The sequence below is a fragment of the Coffea eugenioides genome, unplaced genomic scaffold (assembly GCF_003713205.1).
Source record: "Coffea eugenioides isolate CCC68of unplaced genomic scaffold, Ceug_1.0 ScVebR1_625;HRSCAF=1331, whole genome shotgun sequence".
In the NCBI taxonomy this organism is placed as follows: Eukaryota; Viridiplantae; Streptophyta; class Magnoliopsida; order Gentianales; family Rubiaceae; genus Coffea; species Coffea eugenioides.
In genome coordinates this window covers 1-19,249 of record NW_020864481.1, presented here as the reverse complement: position 1 = coordinate 19,249, position 19,249 = coordinate 1, and the positions used below count along the sequence as shown (strand labels likewise).

The window sequence follows — 19,249 nt, the reverse complement described above, 5'->3', positions numbered from 1 at the left end:
TTATCTGAAGATTGTTAGATTCCACATGACAAATACCTTCCTTTCCAATTTAAACAATCAAAAGAAATCCAAAATTTTCTCTATGCCTTTCTTAGCCCAAGAGAATAGTTATTCTTTACCTATTTTTTTAGGTTATGCTCTGTATACTTTTTCTTTTGAGTAGACTGACATTTCACTTTTTGACTACAATAACTATTGATATGTACTACCAAAATGCCAAATAAAACTCCTTGTTTATACCACAAAGGGCAAAAAAAGCATACATTCCCAAATTCATATCATTCTTGAACAGCTATTCTTTCAAATTCATATAATTCTAGAATTTGCTAGCTCATATAAACCGCATCCTCTATACTACAAAAGAAAGAAAGAAAAAGAAAAACAGCATATTTTCTGAAATTTGAAACAACTCTCAAAATTTTTTTGATAAGAAAACTGATTCTTGAGAAATTTGACTGAGCATTATGGCAGAGAGTGTTGTAGGTTTTTTGATTAACCAGCTCTCAACCTTGCTTTCCCAAGAGATCACACTTTTGGGGGGGCTTAAATCAGATGTTCAATTCATCAAAGATGAACTCGGGAGCATGAAGTCTTTCCTCAGAGAAGCTGAAGCAAAGGAAGACAATGATTCTCAACTCCAAGAATGGCTAAAGCAGGTTCGAGAAGTTGCTTATGATACAGAGGATGTTCTCGATGATTTTACCTTCCGCTTTGCTCGTGGCTACAAGGACGGATTCTGTGGCAAGGCTGGAAAGATCTATAACTCAATAAAGAATCTGAAAGCTCGCCATCAAATTTCTTTGGAGATAAAAGACATCAAGGCCAGAGTTGGAGACATTTCAGAAAGGCGTCGAAGGTTCCCGTCCCAATATGGTACTCAAGAAAGAGGCTCCAGCTCTTCTCGCCAGGTGAATCCAGATTTTGGCATTCGTACTCAATCACTCTTCATTGAAGAAGCTCGACTTGTTGGGATTGATAAGCCCAAAGCAGAGCTCATCTCAAAAATCCTTGATGACCATTCCCAATTGAAAGTAGTTTCGGTTGCGGGAATGGGGGGACTCGGGAAGACTACCCTGGTGAAAAAAGTCTATGATGACGCTGCAGTGAAGAAACGATTTCAGAGCCACGCCTGGATAACTGTTTCTCAAAATTTTCAGTTCAGGGACATCATCAAGAACCTGATCCAACAGTTGTACAATGAAATCAGACAGCCAGTCCCTCCCCAAGTGGAATTCATGGATGATATTATGCTGAGTGAATTTGTCAGAGACTTCCTCCGAGAAAGAAGGTACATCCTTGTCCTTGATGATGTGTGGAGTATAGATGCCTGGGAAGCTATCAAATGTGTATTGTCTGACTGCACTACTGCTAGCCGTGTTGTATTGACAACACGAATAGCCGATGTAGCTTCTGCGTCCTGTTTAGGATCACTTGACTTCGTCTATAAGATGGAGCCTCTTTCTGATAAAGAGTCTTGGACTCTGTTTTGCAATAGAACATTTCAGAGCAATAACTGTCCTCCAAATCTAGAAGAAGTTGCTAAAAAAATACTGAAAAAATGTGAGGGCCTACCGCTTGCAATTGTTGCAATAGGTGGTGTTTTGGCTCTGAAGGACAAGGAAAAGACAGATGAATGGGAGATGATTCTTCATGGTTTTGGTGGCGAGGCAGATGGCAGTGGTAAGCTTGACAGAATCAAAAGGGTACTCTTACTTAGCTACAATGATTTGCCTCACTATCTTAAAAGCTGCCTATTGTATCTAAGCATCTACCCTGAAGATTATCCAATTGATGTGGTATCTATACTTCTGAAGTGGATTGCACTAGGATTTGTAGAAGAGAAAGAAAGAATAACATCCACTGATATTGCTATGGGATATATGAAAGAACTCATCAACAGAAGCTTAATCCAAGTTAAATCCACATTGGACCATGGCAGATTGGATACATGTGGTCTCCACGATTTTCTGCGTGAAATCATTGTTTCAAAATCCAAAGAGCAGGACTTCACGACTGTAGCCACCAGGTATTACACAAGATGGCCTGAAAAAGTTCGACACCTAGCAATCCACAACTTCACTGATAATCCGCAAGAATTTAGTAGTTTAAAGTGTCTTCGGTCTCTGGTAATATTTGGGTATGAAGATCCTCTCACAACTACATTTTTATCCGAGTTCTTAAGTGGTGACCCCAAGTTGCTAAAGGTGTTGGATTTGTATGGAGCTGAATTGGACAGCATCCCAAAGCAAGTCTTCAAACTATTTCATCTCAGGTATCTTAATCTTGCAAGAACTGGAGTTAAAATTATTCCAAAATCTATTGGGAAGCTTCAAAACCTTGAAGTTATAGATCTGATGGGAACGAATGTAACAGAGTTGCCTGTGGAAATTCTAAAGCTAAGAAAACTCCATTCTCTTTTGTTAGGCGGGCGGGGTGATTATTCAACTGAGTATGCAATTTGGGGCTGTAAATGTCCACTTGGAATTGGAAAGCTTATTTCTTTGGAGGAGCTGCATGGTATAGAAGCAGACAGTGATAAAATAGTAATGGAGGTTGGAAAGCTAACGCAATTGCGACTATTAGCCATCACAAAGCTGAGAAGAGAAGATGGAAAGGAGTTGCTCTCCTCCCTCTTGAGGCTGACCAACCTTCGAGAGTTGTCCATCTCCTGTATTGAAGAAGATGAGACCCTTGATCTCCAACATTCCATCTCTCCAAAGCTTGAATTCCTCACACGTCTGATGTTGAAGGGGCGTTTAGAGAGAGTACCGCAATGGGTGACATCACTTCAATCCTTGAGAACCTTAGTATTGGACAATAGTAGGTTGGGAGAAGATGAGAATGCAATGGGCTCCCTCGGACATTTGCCCAATCTGGTATCACTTATTCTCTATCGTGCTTATGAAGGGGAGACAATATGTTTTAAGGTTGGAGGATTTCGAAAACTCCAGGACTTAGAGCTCGGGCAATTAACAAGACTGAAATGGGTGCGAGTGGAAGAGGAATCAATGCCTAGTCTCAGAAAACTGCGCTTAGGTGGTTGCAAACTGATGCAGGAGTTGCCTTCGGGCATCCAAAACTTGACCAGACTTGAATATCTTGGGTTTTATGAAATGTCTGATGAGTTAATGCACAAAGTACTGAATTTGGATAAACGGAGTGAAGATTATCAGACAATTTCTCATATCCCTCGAGTTTTCATTGGTCACTGGATTGATGATCGGTGGGAAGGCACGTTCCTCTAAGAGAAGAGAAGCTAAGAGACAACTCTTTGCAGCTTTCAACATTAACTGATATTCAGTCAACTCATCTCTTGTATAAGTCTCAGGTTGCTTACTAGCTTTTCCTTTTATTTCATGGGCTCTCGTTAACCTTTTCCTTTCTACTGCTTATTACATTTGTATCAAATCATATCATGAAATAGCTCAATTCCTCGAACATAGTGTGTGTTCATATATATGGATTTAGATTTCCTTTTTATAGTTGGCCCCATCAAACTGGCTCTGGTTAAGTAAAACATAGATCAGAGCACCTACTACAGAAAAGAGAAGGCATTCTTCAATAAGTTAATTTGAAAGTGTATGAATCAGTTCGTGAAATTAGTTTGTATGTATAACAACTTTTGAATGAAATTTGGTTCTTGATCTTAGAAATGCATGCCTATAGCATATGATTTTATTCTTGAGCTGGTTTCTCAATTGTGAATTTGCAAATGAAACAATTTTTCAGAAGCTAAGGGCGATTTTGCCCTGGTCTCAACCTTAACCAGAGATTAATGTGCCATTAGTCAATAAACAGGTTTGGTAAGCACATGCAAGTGCCATCAGTTCCTAGAATAGAAACATAATGCAAGAAAACTTGTAAAATATATTACTTGACTGATATGTCAATAGAAAACATGCAAAATAATATCATAAAACACTATTCCTTGCTAGTGAAGTGAAATTACAGTCACCTTACTCGAGTTGTAGTCATGCATAGGTTTTCTCTGTCACACAAAAAGTTGCAATAAAAAAACATGATAAAAAAAAAAAAGACCATTGACTTAAGTTCATATTGAAATAGTAACAATCAACCTCAATTCCTCAAAATATGCGTATGTACAAGTATGGATTTAGATTTTCTTTTTCCAGTTAACTCCATCAAAATTTTTCTGGTTCAGCAAGACATAGAACAGAGCATCTATCTACCGAAGAAAAAACAAGATCAAAGTGTATGAAGCATAAAAGATGAAGTTTGTCAAATTAGTAAAGCTTCGATAACACCTTTCAAAGTCCAAAGTCCCAACTGAAGGTTCAGTGTTCCTTTTTTTTTTTTTCTTTCTATATTCTTAGTTTGTATGTATATTTTTCTCAAATAAAATTTGACTGATAGTGCTTTGATATCACAAAACACTATCCAAACTCATTCACAGCTGATTTCCTTTCTATTGAAGTCAAATTACAGTCACCTTACTCAAAAGGAAATTATAATACGTTACTTGCATCTTTGAACTTTCTTTGACCTGTACTCATGCATAGGTTTCCTCTCGCACACAAAAAGTTGCAATCAAGAAACATAATAAAAAAAATAAGAGGAATCAATGCCTAGCCTCAGAAAACTGCGCTTAGGTGATTGCAAACTAATGCAAGAGTTGCCTTCGGGCATCCAAAACTTGACCGGACTTGAATCTCTGGGGTTTTTTGAAATGTCTGATGAGCTAGTGCACAAAGTACGGAATTTGGATAAACAAAGTGAAGATTATCAGACAATTTCTCATATCCCTGAAGTTTTCATTGGTCACTGGATTGATGGTCGGTGGGAAGGCAAGTTCCTCTAAGAGAAGAGAAGCTAAGAGACAACTCTTTGCAGCTTTCAACATTAATTGATATTCAGTCAACTCATCTCTTCTATAGGTCTCAGGTTGCTTACTAGCTTTTCCCTTTATGTCATTGAGTTCTCGTTTACTTTTTCCTTTCTACTGCTTACTACATTTGTATCAAATCATATCATGAAATAGCTACAATCACCTTCAATTCCTCGAAATAGTTTTTTATAGTTGGCTCCATCAAACTTGCTCTGGTTAAGTAAAACAGAGAAGGCAGTCTTCATTAAGTTAATTTTGAAGTGTATGAAGCAGTTAGTGAAATTAGTTTGGATGTATAACACCTTTTGAAGTCCAAAGTCCAGACTTGAAGGTTGTCATGGCAAAATAAGGGATTTCGCAAAGTAAGGTTGTCAATCCTCTTGGAAATTATGATCATTCCTTTTCATGTTTTGGTATTTACGTGGTCTTTTGAGTTTTTGCCTTCATCACCTTTGGCATTTCTCTTCGTTCTTCCTGTGTTTGATATGTTTTGTTTTTGGTTGCAAATTGTTGTTTCCTTTGGTCGTTTGTTTTAGCTGTACTTGTTGTAGTACTTCTGCAACAACGGCCAACTATACTTGTTATGGCGCTTGTGTTCTTGGACTTGAAATGTATAAACTCCATTTCATCATGATGTAAGATCTTCATCTGATTTTACCCCAAAGGGCCAAGCAATGTGATTGAGAACACGCCATTAATGCTGGGATCGATGTTTTCCAAAATTGAATTTGAATCCTCCCTCGATTTTTGAAGTAAATAACTCTAAGCAATTCTCTGTCATTATCACAACACAGAAACTTGACAGGGTTGCAATGAACATGTTTCATTTCATGCGATTAGACACCACAGGCCATGTAAAACTGATGGAAGAGTTGCACTCTATAATATATCTATTGAGCTAATGCACAAATGAGGGTAATGGTGGCAAATGATCCCAAACTTCAATCGGCTGTCCATGACCAAAGGCAATTTGGGCGGGATGTGTTTAATATATATGGGAATCTTTTGAGTTTTTGTAGCAAGTAATTTTATATTTCTGAGTAAACACATTTTTGAATTATATGTTTAATGTACGTGAACTTCCATGGTACAACACTAGTTCTTTACCTCATTTTTTCCCCTACTTTTAACATCTTAGATCCATATGTTTTTCCTTGAGAGATTTTTTTTTTTTTTAGCAAATGAGGAGCATATAGTCTAATGAAGTAAATTCACTCGGAACTTCATTTATACAAAATTAATTCTTAATCTAATACATAGCAATTTGTACAAAGATCTAATTTGTTAATCTTGATTGTCGAGTAATATGAACAAATATAGCACCCTCCGTATGATGAAATGCCTAGTGATTTTTTCTTTTAGTATGATGAAATGCTTAGTAGGCAAAAATTTGAAATTTAGAATATGGATATCTTTGGTAGGTTTTACAAGTGGTGGAAACATCTTATTATATTCTACAATAATGAACCATTTTGTTATATCCACAATAATTTATTTGGGCAATTAGTGGAAAAAAATAGGGGTAGGATATTAATCTGAATTGATTTTTTTCTGGTAGAGTATACTTGAAGAAAGAAGGGATGTAATACGGGCAAATGATTTGAATATATTAGTTTGTTCATTTTGTTTTCTCTTAGTCCTAGTTAGCAGGCATTTGTAATGTACTTATATAAGACTCGTTCTCACGTATCATACAAAACACTCCATATTTCCTAGATTTCAAAAATACTTAGAAAAATACTCATACTTTTCAATTAACTCTATGAAACACATAATAAATTTTTGTCATGTATTGAGATACACAGGCATAGTTCTGCTCATCTGATTGAGCTCTTTTGAGACCTGAGTTTTCACTGACCAGTACACAAACTGATTATTGTATACCAGCATTTTTATAGAGCTTTAAGAAATTTTCAGAATTAACTTGACAGTTTACTGATTTGACATAGCCAAATTGCAGATTGAAGGGGGCAAGATTTTGTTGTTCAAACCATCAACTTGATCTACTAGCTAGTAGCTTATTTTCAAACCTGCACTTATGGCCATTTTCCTGCTCGAATGGTCCCAAAAAAGTTCATATGCCAATGTCAGAAATCTCATGCATAAAATGCAGGTTTTAAAAGAACTATTTGACCAAATAAACTATTCAAATACTCAGAACACTTGTAACAAACATGGGAATCATTACTCTAACAAAATGTTTAGTCTAGCTGCAATATTGGGCCAAACTATATATAAATATAACCAAACATTACAAGATTTTCCAATGACTACTTCTTTAATAACTTCTTGGAAGAAGAACAGTGAAGCCAACAGATACTCCAAAGAGGAGGATGAGCAGGCCAGTGAAGTTGACCATCAATGCTCGTTGCCCTCTTCTTAAGCCCGTGAAGATGAATTTCTCAATCAAGCCGGTCACAGCACTCAATCTTGCCATAAAAAATATAACCATGCCAAGCAGGACATGCCCTGGTGCAAAATTTGCTCTAGTTGTGGAGTCTCTGGCTCAGAACCAAAAGGTAAAGAAGCCAAAGAGCCACTGACAAAAAAACTTCAGAATCTTCCATTATATTCTGGCTCTAGTTGTTTTAATAAACTTGTTCTTATTTTTTCATGCATACAAGTCGTATTACCTGTTCTTACAGACAAATCCCCACCCTCTTCATTTTTTTTGTAGATTTGCAGGTTGTCATACATGTTAATTTATCTGTACGAGCATGTGTATAAACTAAAATACCGACTTAAACTATTACCAGGTTCTCCAAAGTCATCGGCCGCATCTTTCCTCTCCAAACTGTTGCCAAGTTCCTCCTCTGTACTTACAGATATTCTCCTCTTCTTAGCTGACATATTCTCATCCAAACTTTCAGAACCTTCAGCATTTAGAATACTCAAAGATCTGACATACTGCAAAGCATATTTAATCGTATAAACTGGTCAACATCTCACAGAACATAAACGCAACTTGAATTAACTTATTTAGTTTTACATACACAACAAGGTATGTAAGAAAATGTACTGCAATTACAGGTAACAAGACACCAAGCTGATTTCTACACTTTACACCTTTTAGATGCAAGCAGGTTTCCCGTTGAGATAGTTCAGATATATGAAATTGGATGAATCAATCAGATCATCTATAAAAAAAAGAAAAAGAAAAAAGAAAAGATGGTGAAGAAATATCATGCATGCTGATTCTGCACAAGTTCAGTAGCATTAGTATATAAAAGCCATAAGCTATTATCTTCAAGAATTACATTTCATTAAACTGCAATTTCTCTACTAATAATCATATCAAACAATTATGTCAGAATTGCTCCCAAACTCGAGTATTCTGCCCCTGGACCATCTGTTGTACAATAAATTTCTGATTATCCTTGTGCTAATTGTCACTCTTTTAACCAAGATTTCATAAATTAATACAGCTATCAAGATAGAACCGGGTTAGCAAAAAAGTTGTAGAAAGAAGCATTGTTCTAAGATCAGAAGTGCTAAAAGTCAATCAAATTTTGAAAAAAAATTAATGAAAAGAAAAAGTAAAGAATGACGATAGATCACCACCAGCTAGCCAGACTCACTTCATTTCTCCACTATTTTCCAAGAGAAAACAGTTTACATAGAATAGCCAGTAAGAAAAGATTATCTATATTTGACACATAATTCTATTATCTCCATAGGAGGATTCAGAGGGATTCTCATCTTTAAAAGTCAATAGTTCGATTGGGTAGCAGATATTTTTGTTCTCATGGAATTCTTCAAGTTTCAATCAGCAATCAGGATATAAAAGTCTTCTATAGCTGCAACTGATGGAAGTAGAAGAATACAGATAGTTATTGATGCATATGAAAATAACATGAGATTTGGAGAATCTGCAAGGTTGTCCACTGTAGGAGTGATGTATCAGATCTCTATGTTGGCAGTTTGAAAAGGAGAACTGGTACAAAATAGTATCCCCATGGACGCAACGGTTTCTAAATTTCTTCTTCCCTACTTCTGTTCTAATTTTCTGCACCGATTGTATCCTAGAGCCCTATTTAGTGCACAAATTCAGCAACTCAATATTCCAACAACATAGAGCATGCTTCAAGCTTAAGACCCATGCCCAGATAACAAAACACTTCCCCAGCTTTTGAAATCCATTAGAAGTACACTAAAATAGCTTCTGACTTACACAAGCTGCTGATCAATAAAAATGTCCTGAACTCTTTTAACTAATAGTCCTCAAAGCAGCAAACTCATTCACACAAAATTTGAACACAAGCTTTTAACACTGAATGTTATTTGACAGTGGGGAAGACAGGTTGAACTCTTACTTTCACATTGGTGTATATTCAAGGACGGGAAAAGAAACTACCACATGCAATGGAAGATGAGAGTAAAATGTCAGGAAGAAAGCCACATATGACACAAAGGTTTAGGACATCACTTCCAAGACAAAGATGCATAAAAAATTCACCAGTGAATAACTTAAATAACTCCTTCATGGATGGCCTAACAAACCTGGGTCTGTGGGGTGTGTGTACAATAGTACATGCAATAACTGGGCTTCAGCTCAGCCCTGGGGACCAGAATATCTTATGACAGGAAATTGAGGTGATGAATCCCAACATTCCAATTAAAAGCGCTTCCAACAAAGTCAACGAATAAGCCTATGGTCTCAAACAATGGCCGAAGTGTCCTCCACTGTCAGTTTACCCAATACCCATAAGCTACTAAAGGACCATAAATTTTAAGTCTACTGAAATATGTAGAATTTAAATTTTTAATAAATAATCGAGATCCCAAAAAGATTACCCATTCTTCAAAGTGGGTAAATTGGATCTTCAGCCAAGTTCCCAAGAATATTAAAATTTACTCTTCCCTTAAACTCTTCATTGGTTGCATCAGTCGTGAATATTGATGGCATTCATAAAAAACGAATGGAACGCATAATGTATCAATATATCAACATCAGTTTGAAGCCCTAAGAAAACATTCAGCACACACAGCTTTTATAAAAACTCCGTGAAGTCAAAAGAATAGAATCTTGCAAGCACCAGATGCACACCTCCCCATTCTCCAAGTTGGTTTATCATTTGTCTTCCCTTTGCAACGAGAGAGGTCCAAGAAATAAAAACGATACAGGCTTTGGAGAGGACTTCAAATATAACTGAAACTCATTCATTTCTTTCACATAGTGATAAGCCTCAGCAACGCTTGGCCTCTGGTGTAAATATATCCAAAAACAATTCCAAACAAGTTGTCTGCCACAAGATTTTAAGCTAACTCTAAATTGTCCACTTATTATTTGGGCCCTAGAAGAGTGCAACATCTCATGCCTACACAAGTCCCTTTAGGTATGAATAAAAGACAATTATCCAAAGCTGCTGCAACGAAGAATGCCTTTTTAATGTTAAAAGCAAAACTGAAGCTTATATATCTATTTCTTGAGAACTCAAAATAGATGATTGGCAATCAGCTATATATTTCGTGCATATAATATCTGATGTCTCAAATGCCAAACAAAATTTGACTAACAGTCTTCTCCTTCCAGAAATATGATCACTTAAGACCATGTCATTCTTTAGAGAAATATAACAATACACTTATTAAATTGCTTTTATATTTAAAAAATTTTTCTTACGGCAGAAAATATTGCATATCTTCTATCTGTTGTTTATGATTTATTTTCAAAGAAAACAATGCAAAGGTTCCGTATTAGTAAGGTGAATTTGTGCTTAACCTGTATCAGTTATGTGCTCAAGCCTAAGCTAAGGTTACTATGTATCCATAAGCCTCTTCAAATTCAAGGAAATTGGTAAGTCATATATATATATATATATACTGGAAAGCTGTGAGTGATTAACCAGTGCTGCATTTTGGATGTCAGATCATGTCATTTACTCAAGAAGGCACAGCAGACTTAAGCAGAGTCACTTGATTGAACCAAGTGACAAATGACAGTGTGTAAGCAAAACATGTTGAATAAGACTTGTAAACAAGGACTAAACCATACTAATCTGTGACCCAAAAATGCACAGGCTACAAATAAATGGATGAAGTGGAAGATCATTGGAAAAATTTATTGGAAAAAAAATTTGAAGCCAGCTACTAGACTCAGATGTTAATAACCTATCGGCAGGATAATTGACATCTTATCCTTCTGTTTGTCTGCAAACTGAAATCTTAATCAAGTTTAGAACCCAAAAATCATCAACGTTTTTCCTAGACTAAGTTCAACAGATGGAAATAGTGTTGCATGCATAATTTTGCCATTATTCTCACAAATGAAGACCATTAGCATTACACTTCATTTCCAAAAAGTTATCACGTTTAAAACGGTAAACAACTTTAGCTAGTTTGTTTTTCCCCCATCAACACCTGTTGCATTTGAACAACACAACATGCCTGTGCCTACCTTCTGCATAGCTCACCCAGTTCTCCAAACTTCATCAGTTTTATCAATTTGTTGCCATCCCATTTGCTGTTTACTTATGCTTAATCATTCAAACATCTATTCCATAAAATTGCTACTCTTCATCTTAAACCAAAACAATTACAGCTGCAAACACATTACATCGGTAATTCAAGCCCGCTACAGTCTTGTTCACTTACAAAAACCCCAAGTTCCCAACCTTGCCCGGAATTTAAGAATCCCATAAAACCAAGTTCACTAAACCAATTTAACTGTCCTGATTCTGAAGTCAGCATGAATTTTCTTTATGTCTAAAATTTCCTTATTGTGACATTATTCCAAAGAACTGACGAGACAAAACCAGCAGAATTCATTACCTTTTCAAAAATTGACATGGCTTCTTTTGTTGCACTCATCTCCCTCTCTACATAACAAAGGAAGCATTTTTATCAATCACCACACTGCCCGGACTATCCCAAACAATCAAATTGAAAATTTTCAAAAAACCCAGAAGCAAATTACATAAATAAATGCCAATAAAGTACAAAAATAACAAAAAAACATAACTTTCTGGACAGAAGAGATGGGATGAGAGGCCTTACTGATGGGGCAGGTGATGAGGAATCCGGAGTGGGAATGACTGAGGAGAGAAGAAGAGGCGTTGTAGTCAAAACGAGGAATGGTGATCACAACAGAGCGCTGCTCCCAGGGCTTCAGCTCCTCCTTGGTTTTCAGTTCCGATTCTTTTGCTTTTTCTTCTGTTTTTGCTGTCACAAATTTTTCAGCCACTCTTTTTTGAGTCTATCGGTGTTTCATTCCCAGTATTATTGAGTTAATGGATTGCAATCTGTATGGCAAAGGATATTTATATGGATGTTGCTGCAGTATGTTTAGGAATCAGAGAAGAGGTGTGGAAAGTTGCTGCGGTATGATTGTGACCACAAATGATAGGGGAAGTGTGGATGATGGACACCTGTAAAGGGTTTCTTTACCTGCAACCTGGAGGGCTGTTGGGTGTTGGGGGATTACAACTGCAAATGTAAAATGTGGAGTGCCTAAATTAGGCAACTTCCAAAGTGAGGGGGTCGTACGCTGAAGTAAGGGCAGGGAAAAAAGGCGCGAAGCTTGGCGGATAAGCTAAACACAGTATGTATAGTAGTAAGGAAGAAGCGCGAAATCGGACGAAAGCATTGAAAAGTGGGGTTCTTTTAATAAACACCGATGTGTTTATTTTGTATGCTTTCCGATAAATGAAGTACCCAATTTAAGAAAATTGGGTACTCCTGACTCTATGATGGACGAAAGCCATAAAGAGCTGGTCGTTTATAAGACAACGGGTTTAACTATACTTTTTTTTTCGATAAATACATTTCTATTTAAGGCACCTTGCTACTCTGTTCGTGTAATGGTCCAAAAGACATAAAGAGCTGGTCTTTTATTCAACAACGGGATTATTTTCATTTTATCTGATAAAACATTGTGTCTTTAAGGCACCTTGGGTATTATGTTGTTGTAAGAGAGGAAAGCCATAAAGAGTTGAAACTTTTAAATTGAAACACACGTTTGAATATATGAATGGACCTCTACGGAAAATGGGTTTAATCTTTACTTATAATGGGGGAAAGCCATATAGAACTGGTTTTATTATCGAAAAATGCATTTCAATATAATGTTGTCAGATAAATAAATATTTATTTAAGGAAAATGGGTACTCGTTCTTATACTTTTTTTCGATAAATACTTTTATACATTTCTATTTATTAGTAAGAATTACTATTTATGTATAAAAACTTACTATTATTTGAACTAAATTTACTCTTTTAAAAGTAAGTTTGGGATATAAAGTAGTAATCTACTTATTTAAAAATTAAGTTTAATATTTATTCCAATTTACCTTTTGAGATATAAAAGTTACTAATCTATTAGGCTTAACTTACTATTTTAGATAGGAAACTTATTACTTCCATAATTTTAGGTGTTATTCTATTTAGATGAATAGGTCCAACAATAAATCAAATGATCGCTAAAAGTGCAACAACATGTTATATTAGGTAAAAACTATTTCGCTACCATAACTATCATTTAGTATATCTATATGTATTGCTGAGGGGGTTTTGGATAGGGAGCTTCCAAAATTGTCAAAAGTTTGAATGTTATTTTAATAGAATTTTACATTTTTATAATTAAAAAATGTTTATCTCTTAACTAATCATGTAACCGCTCCTACAAATCCTATAATTATGCTCATATTTTTCCCACATTTCCCGCACGTTTTTTTCACTACCCCGTAAAATTCAAACTCCTAAACTTTAACTAACAGATAATAACCACCCCTGTAAAATGATATCTGCAAATTTCAATTCACATCTCACATTTATTACTGACACTTATCATATCACTGATAGTAATAACTAACCGTTAATTTAAGAAATTCGCAACTACGAAAGTCAAATATCCAAAATTTAGTAGCCTGTTTAAATTACAATTTTCACAATTCAACGTATCTTATTGTCATAATATATTTTACTCTCACAATCATTCACAAATTATAAAGGGATTAAAAAATAAAAAAATTTTAATAAAAAATTAATTCAAAGGTAGTTAATTCACACACACACACACACGCATACATATATATACATATATATATTCATAATATAAACTAAAATTATAAAAAATTAGAAGGGCTAATTTTTTTTTACACAAATATTTACACAATATGAATTAAAATTTTTAAAACTTTGAAAAGAAGGGACCTATGGCCCCGATTAGCCCCTATTAGTTTGGAAGTGTTTGGATAGCAGATTTTTTCAAATAATATTTTGCTTATATTATAAACACATTTTTCAATCCATTTTTTTATCTCACATACATCATATCACAAAAAGTGCTATCATAATTATTTCAAATAATATTTTAAATAACACTCTATCCAAACACATTTCAATAGCGTCTTAGTTCCAAACCTGCAAGATTACAAAAGAGAAAATAACTTATCACAAAATGAATTTTACACTATGGTGATCCCACCCAAATGTAGTTATTTCACGCATACACGTACATATATATACTTATATATTCTCATAATATAAACTAAAATTATAATAAATTTGGAGGACCAGTTTTATTTTACACAAATATTTATATAATTTAAAATTTTTAAAACTTGGGGAGGAGGGCTATGACCTCCATTAGCCCCCATTGGTTCCATTATTGATTTCAACAGCATCTTAATTTCAAACCTGTAAGATTACAAAGAAAAAAAATAACTAATCACAAAGCGAATCCCACACCATAGTGATCCCAATGAAATATTTTAAAAAGATTCAGCAAGTTCACTTCAAAAAAATACAAGTCTTGCTGAACTTTTTTTGTAGTACGAATTCTTCAAAATTCAATAGAATTAATTAAACCACCAATATTAATTTTCATACTAAAAGTTGATTGGTGTAAAAAATATTCGCGCCTTTGTACAAGATTATCAAACCGAATGCATAATATTGGTAAGTATTTCATTTGAAAATCAAATAAAACATGCAATTACATTTATTTCTATCCAAATATCATTCATTTTCTAATATAAATTATTATTATCATTTTAGGATTCATCTTTCGCAAAAACACAATTCTTGAATGATTTACAGTTTTTGTCATATTTTGAACTATTGTTAGTCAAATCTTAAATTTTAATTATGTTGGTATAATTTTTTTAACTTTTTTCAAATTAAAATGGTATAATCTTTTAATTTATTTTAATAATGTAAGCACCGTGCGTAGTATGGATATTCACACTAGTTGTCCTTGTATGACCGAGCCTGAGAGTTTGGGCATGTTTTGGTTGAATGTTGTAATTCAAAATTTGGGGTTTGGAGGGAATAGGTTATATCCATTGTAATCAAAATTCAAACAAATGTGGGAATAAGCCTGGTTGTCACAATGAACTATATAAAGTGAATTTTTTTATTTATTTGCACAATGCTACCTTATTTTTACATGCATCAGAATGGATTGATTACAAGTTGCATTTGCTTGCCTTTTGCTAGAATTTTGGCTAATTAACAAATTATACTAATTGTAGAAAAGTAAGTTTGTAATCATTTTCAATTTTTAAAAAGTTTGAAAGTTTGGATAACAATAACAACAAATCTTCCTAGTTACATGTAGAATATCACATGTAGAATATTAAATTATACATATAATCATATATTATACAAGTATGTTACGAGTACTTACTAACTAATGTACTAAGTTTTAATCATTTATAAAATATTTTATTGTTATTTCAAATAAGCTTCCTAGTATTGATTTAGTATAAGTCATAAAGGATTGAGTGATTTGAGTCAGCTACTTCTGTGTTAATTTTGACTGTGGTTAACAAACTCAATGATTTAGTCCGTCTAACTTAGGTTAGTGGGAAAATGGGTCACAGTTGGCTGGAATAAAATTATAATAAATCCGTTTTTCAATAAAAAAAAATGAACTCTTTATGACTTTCTTCCATTATAAGAACAGAGTACCCATTTTTCTAAAAAAAATTATTTATTGGATAAAATAAAAATAAATCCTTTTTTCAATAAAATCCTAACTCTTTATGCCTTTCCTCTATTATAAGAACCGTGTACCTATTTTGCCATAAATAAATTTATTTATCAGATAAAAAATTATTTATCGAAAAAATAAAAATGAACTTGTTTCTCAATAAAACATCAGTTCTTTATGGCTTTCCTTCCTTATAAGAAAAGAGTATCCATTTTGCCATAAATAAATTTGTTTATCGAATAAAATAAAAATAAACTCTTTTTTTCAATAAAAATCAGTTCTTTATGACTTTCCTCCATGATAAGAATATAGTACCCATTTTTCTAAAAAAAATATTATTTATCGAATAAAATAAAAATGAACCCGTTTTTCAATAAAATACCAACTCTTTATAGTTTTTCTCTATTATAAGAACAGAGTACCCATTTTTTCATAAATAAATTTATTAATCGAATGAAAAAAAATATATTTTTCAATAAAACACTAGTTCTTTATAACTTTCCTCCGTTTACTAAAACAAAAAGGGTATTAACGACAACAACTTTAGCAAGAAGTAGAAAGCTTGACACTATTAAGAGACTTGTAGCAAGGAAAAGGACAATAATGCCTCATCAAAAATTGGAGCCAAAATGAGTGCGGAAAAGCTTCCCTCCAAATACTGATTCGAGTGGGCCAAAGTTTCATGTTATTGGTGGAAAATCATGGGTGTTTTTTTGTGAAAATTTCAAAATTTTGGTCCCTTGCAATTTTTAGCAGAGCCGTGCATTGAAAATTTTTTAACCATTCCCGGCACAGCACTTGTCAAGCGTAGCACCACATGAATTCCAAGCCTTCCATACTTGCAGGGCTACTTTTTCAAATATTGTTCTCAGATCAGAGCCCTCGAAAGTTCAATCGCAACCTCCTCTGCACCTTTCTCCTTCTATTTCTCTTTCCCTTTCTATCAATTTTCAGTTTTCCGTAGACATATGGTTCCCCTCTTCCTCTCTAGCACCCAGATCTAAATTTATACAATCATGGACACACTTTAAAGACCCTTCCGATGCAATGGCAAACTTCAAGGAAAAGCGATGGTGTAGGTTTTTTAAGTAGATATGTTATTTTCATCTCTGTTTTGTCAATTGCCTTTTTCTTGCATTTTTGGTCAATTTAACAATCGCAAGATAAACTTTTTGAAATTGTAAACATCTACTTCAGTGGATTAGAATGAATGGGCATCTCGGTTGGAGTAGAGAAAGGGGTCTTACTGGAAGGCAAAATGAAAACTGCCCGTCAAAATTTCAGATCTAAGATTTCAGGTAGTCTCCAACATATTTTCATACTAGAATTCTTCCTTCCACGATTTGATTTTTCCCTGCTTTGTTGTATTGTTCAATCTCCTCTCTTTACCACTCTCGCTTCCATTCCTCCGTACCTCTCGTTGCCCAGCCCTAATTGTCCCCTTTTATTGTCCCAAACCCCCTGTATCTTACACAATTTTTGAATGCTAAACACTGATTATGACATGTTCTAAGATTGAAGCCTTATTTATTCAGTGACTTAACTGAAATTTTGGATGATTTTCTACTCCGATTGGTGATTAGGATTGATGGTGTAGGTGATTTTGCTTGTCTTTGGACTAGTTTGTGGTGCTTCATCATTATCTATTGTTTTATGTTTCAGTGTTGTAGGACCATTCGTGAAGCATATTTTTTCCCTTCCTTTGGGCTAATTCTAATGCTTTTATTGCACTGCATGTGATTCTCTTAGGTGATAACTTCTCCTCCTCCTGAATGTTTGTGCAAGTTTTAATGCATTTGATTTTTTTGCTATTTGATGATTTAATTTTATTGTTTATTTCTTAACTAAAGATCTAGAAAATAGAATATAGTTTTCTTTTAAGTGAACATACTGGACAAAAATAATAAAGATTAGAAAAAGGATCTCATTGGCTATTTGCACCTTAGAAGCCTTGTTGGCAGTAAAATGTAATTCCTTTTTTCAAGTTCATTTCATGCTTTCTAAGTTCGAATGTTACGCTTGCTTAGCTACTTCTCAATTTTGAATGAACTGCAATGGGTGAATGCATTTACGATTTTTGTGTTAAAGGAAACAGTCTTGGCGTTACTTTGCAATTGATTTCATGTTAATTGGGGTCATAATGATTTCTTCATCTTAAGTACATGCTACCAACTTGTAGTTTGAAATTCAGTTCACATTTTGTACTTGTGGTTAATAAAAGTGATCCTTAGCATTTTTTTTAAAGTCCCTCATTTTCATTTCTTTTCATGCAACAATATAAGGATCAATGTCCTAGTTGATATATTAGGCTAATGCAGGTTTAATTTATCTAACTATCAATGTAAATTTCTGTTTAATAATTTTTTTTTCATTGGACTCTGTAGGTTGATGGTGGATTGTAGTAAACCTGGCTATGAAGCTCTTACAAGCTACTTCGATTATGGATTTCGCCAATTAATGCAAACATGATACTCATTGTATATCGGCACATGGTCTATCTTAGCATTTGTTATTCCTGACAATTTTGGTTGTACATATTAAATCCTAATTAGGATTTGATTTGAGTATCTTTGTGCTTTGTACTGTTGATAGTATTGATTGTAATATATTGTTGCTCGTTTTGTATTTGTAATGACAAATTGGTTTGTTATTTCGTATAAAATTTTTGCTATATCTCAATATTGACATTAATGATACCTCTTGCTAAAAAAATGGTTGAAAAAAAGTAGCAACTACAGTCACAAAACTGTTTTTGGCAACTTTCTTGCAAGAAAATCATCTAATCGCATTTGATCGTCTTTAGTAAGGGGTCGATGGTTTCCAATAAAACACCAACTCTTTGTGACTTTTCTCCATAAAGTTTTTATTTTTTTTTCACGGAAGTAATTTATTACTTGGATAAAATCAGAAACTCCATTATAAGAAAAGGTTTGGAGGGAATAAGTTGTAAGCGATCCATGACAATTACCGTCCCTACACACATGTGAAGGAATAAGGGCCATGACAATTTGCTACATAAATTTATTTATGATAAAATGGACACTCTTTTCTTATAATGAAGAAAGGTCATAAAGAGTTGGTGTTTTATTGAAAAATGAGTTTATTTTTATTTTATCCGATAAACAAATTCCTTTTTACCTTCAAAATGAGTACTCTATTCTTATAATGGAGGAAAATCATAAAGAGCTGGTCTTTTATTAAAAAACGGGCTTATTTTTATTTTATCTGATAAATAAATTTGTTTATGAAAAAATTGGTACTCTGATCTTAAAATGGGAAAAAGTCATAAAGAGCTGGTCTTTTATTAAAAAATGAATTTATTTTTGTTTTATCTGATAAATAAATTTGTTTATGAGAAAATAGCTACTCTGTTCTTATAATGGAGGTAAGTCATAAAGAGTTGGTCTTTTATTAGAAAATGAATTTATTTTTATTTTATTCGATAAATAAATTTAGTTATTAAAAAATGG

At 33.9% G+C, this 19,249-nt stretch overlaps 2 protein-coding genes across 3 annotated transcripts; one reads left to right on the top strand and one right to left on the bottom strand.

Moving 5' to 3' along the window:
* Window positions 1–450: 450 nt before the first annotated feature.
* On the top strand, window positions 451–3,245 carry LOC113758652 (disease resistance protein RPM1-like). Its single transcript, XM_027301420.1, has one exon. It carries the CDS (start codon window positions 465–467, stop codon window positions 3,243–3,245), a length of 2,781 nt encoding a protein of 926 aa, XP_027157221.1. The 5' UTR covers window positions 451–464.
* Window positions 3,246–6,951: 3,706 nt separating this feature from the next.
* Window positions 6,952–12,127, bottom strand: LOC113758650. 2 transcript variants are annotated; one of them, XM_027301418.1, is made up of 4 exons: window positions 11,843–12,127; window positions 11,618–11,664; window positions 7,600–7,753; window positions 6,952–7,315 (listed from the first exon to the last, which is right to left on the bottom strand). In XM_027301418.1, exons 2-4 carry the CDS (start codon window positions 11,654–11,656, stop codon window positions 7,125–7,127), a joined length of 384 nt encoding a protein of 127 aa, XP_027157219.1. In that variant the 5' UTR covers window positions 11,657–11,664; window positions 11,843–12,127; the 3' UTR covers window positions 6,952–7,124. The 2 variants fall into 2 exon arrangements, with proteins under 2 accessions (XP_027157219.1, XP_027157220.1); XM_027301419.1 differs by having other exon boundaries at window positions 7,223–7,385; window positions 11,843–12,109.
* Window positions 12,128–19,249: the final 7,122 nt, after the last annotated feature.

What these genes read in the sequence shown, in the direction of transcription:
- LOC113758652 (XM_027301420.1), top strand. Translation starts at nt 465, where the DNA reads ATGGCAGAGAGTGTTGTAGGTTTTTTGATTAACCAGCTCTCAACCTTG.
- LOC113758650 (XM_027301418.1), bottom strand. Translation starts at nt 11,656, where the DNA reads ATGAGTGCAACAAAAGAAGCCATGTCAATTTTTGAAAAG. An exon ending in CCATGTCAATTTTTGAAAAG is followed by an intron (nt 7,754 to 11,617) that starts GTAATGAATTCT and finishes TATGCTTTGCAG; the next exon opens with TATGTCAGATCTTTGAGTAT. An exon ending in CGATGACTTTGGAGAACCTG is followed by an intron (nt 7,316 to 7,599) that starts GTAATAGTTTAA and finishes ATTTTGCACCAG; the next exon opens with GGCATGTCCTGCTTGGCATG.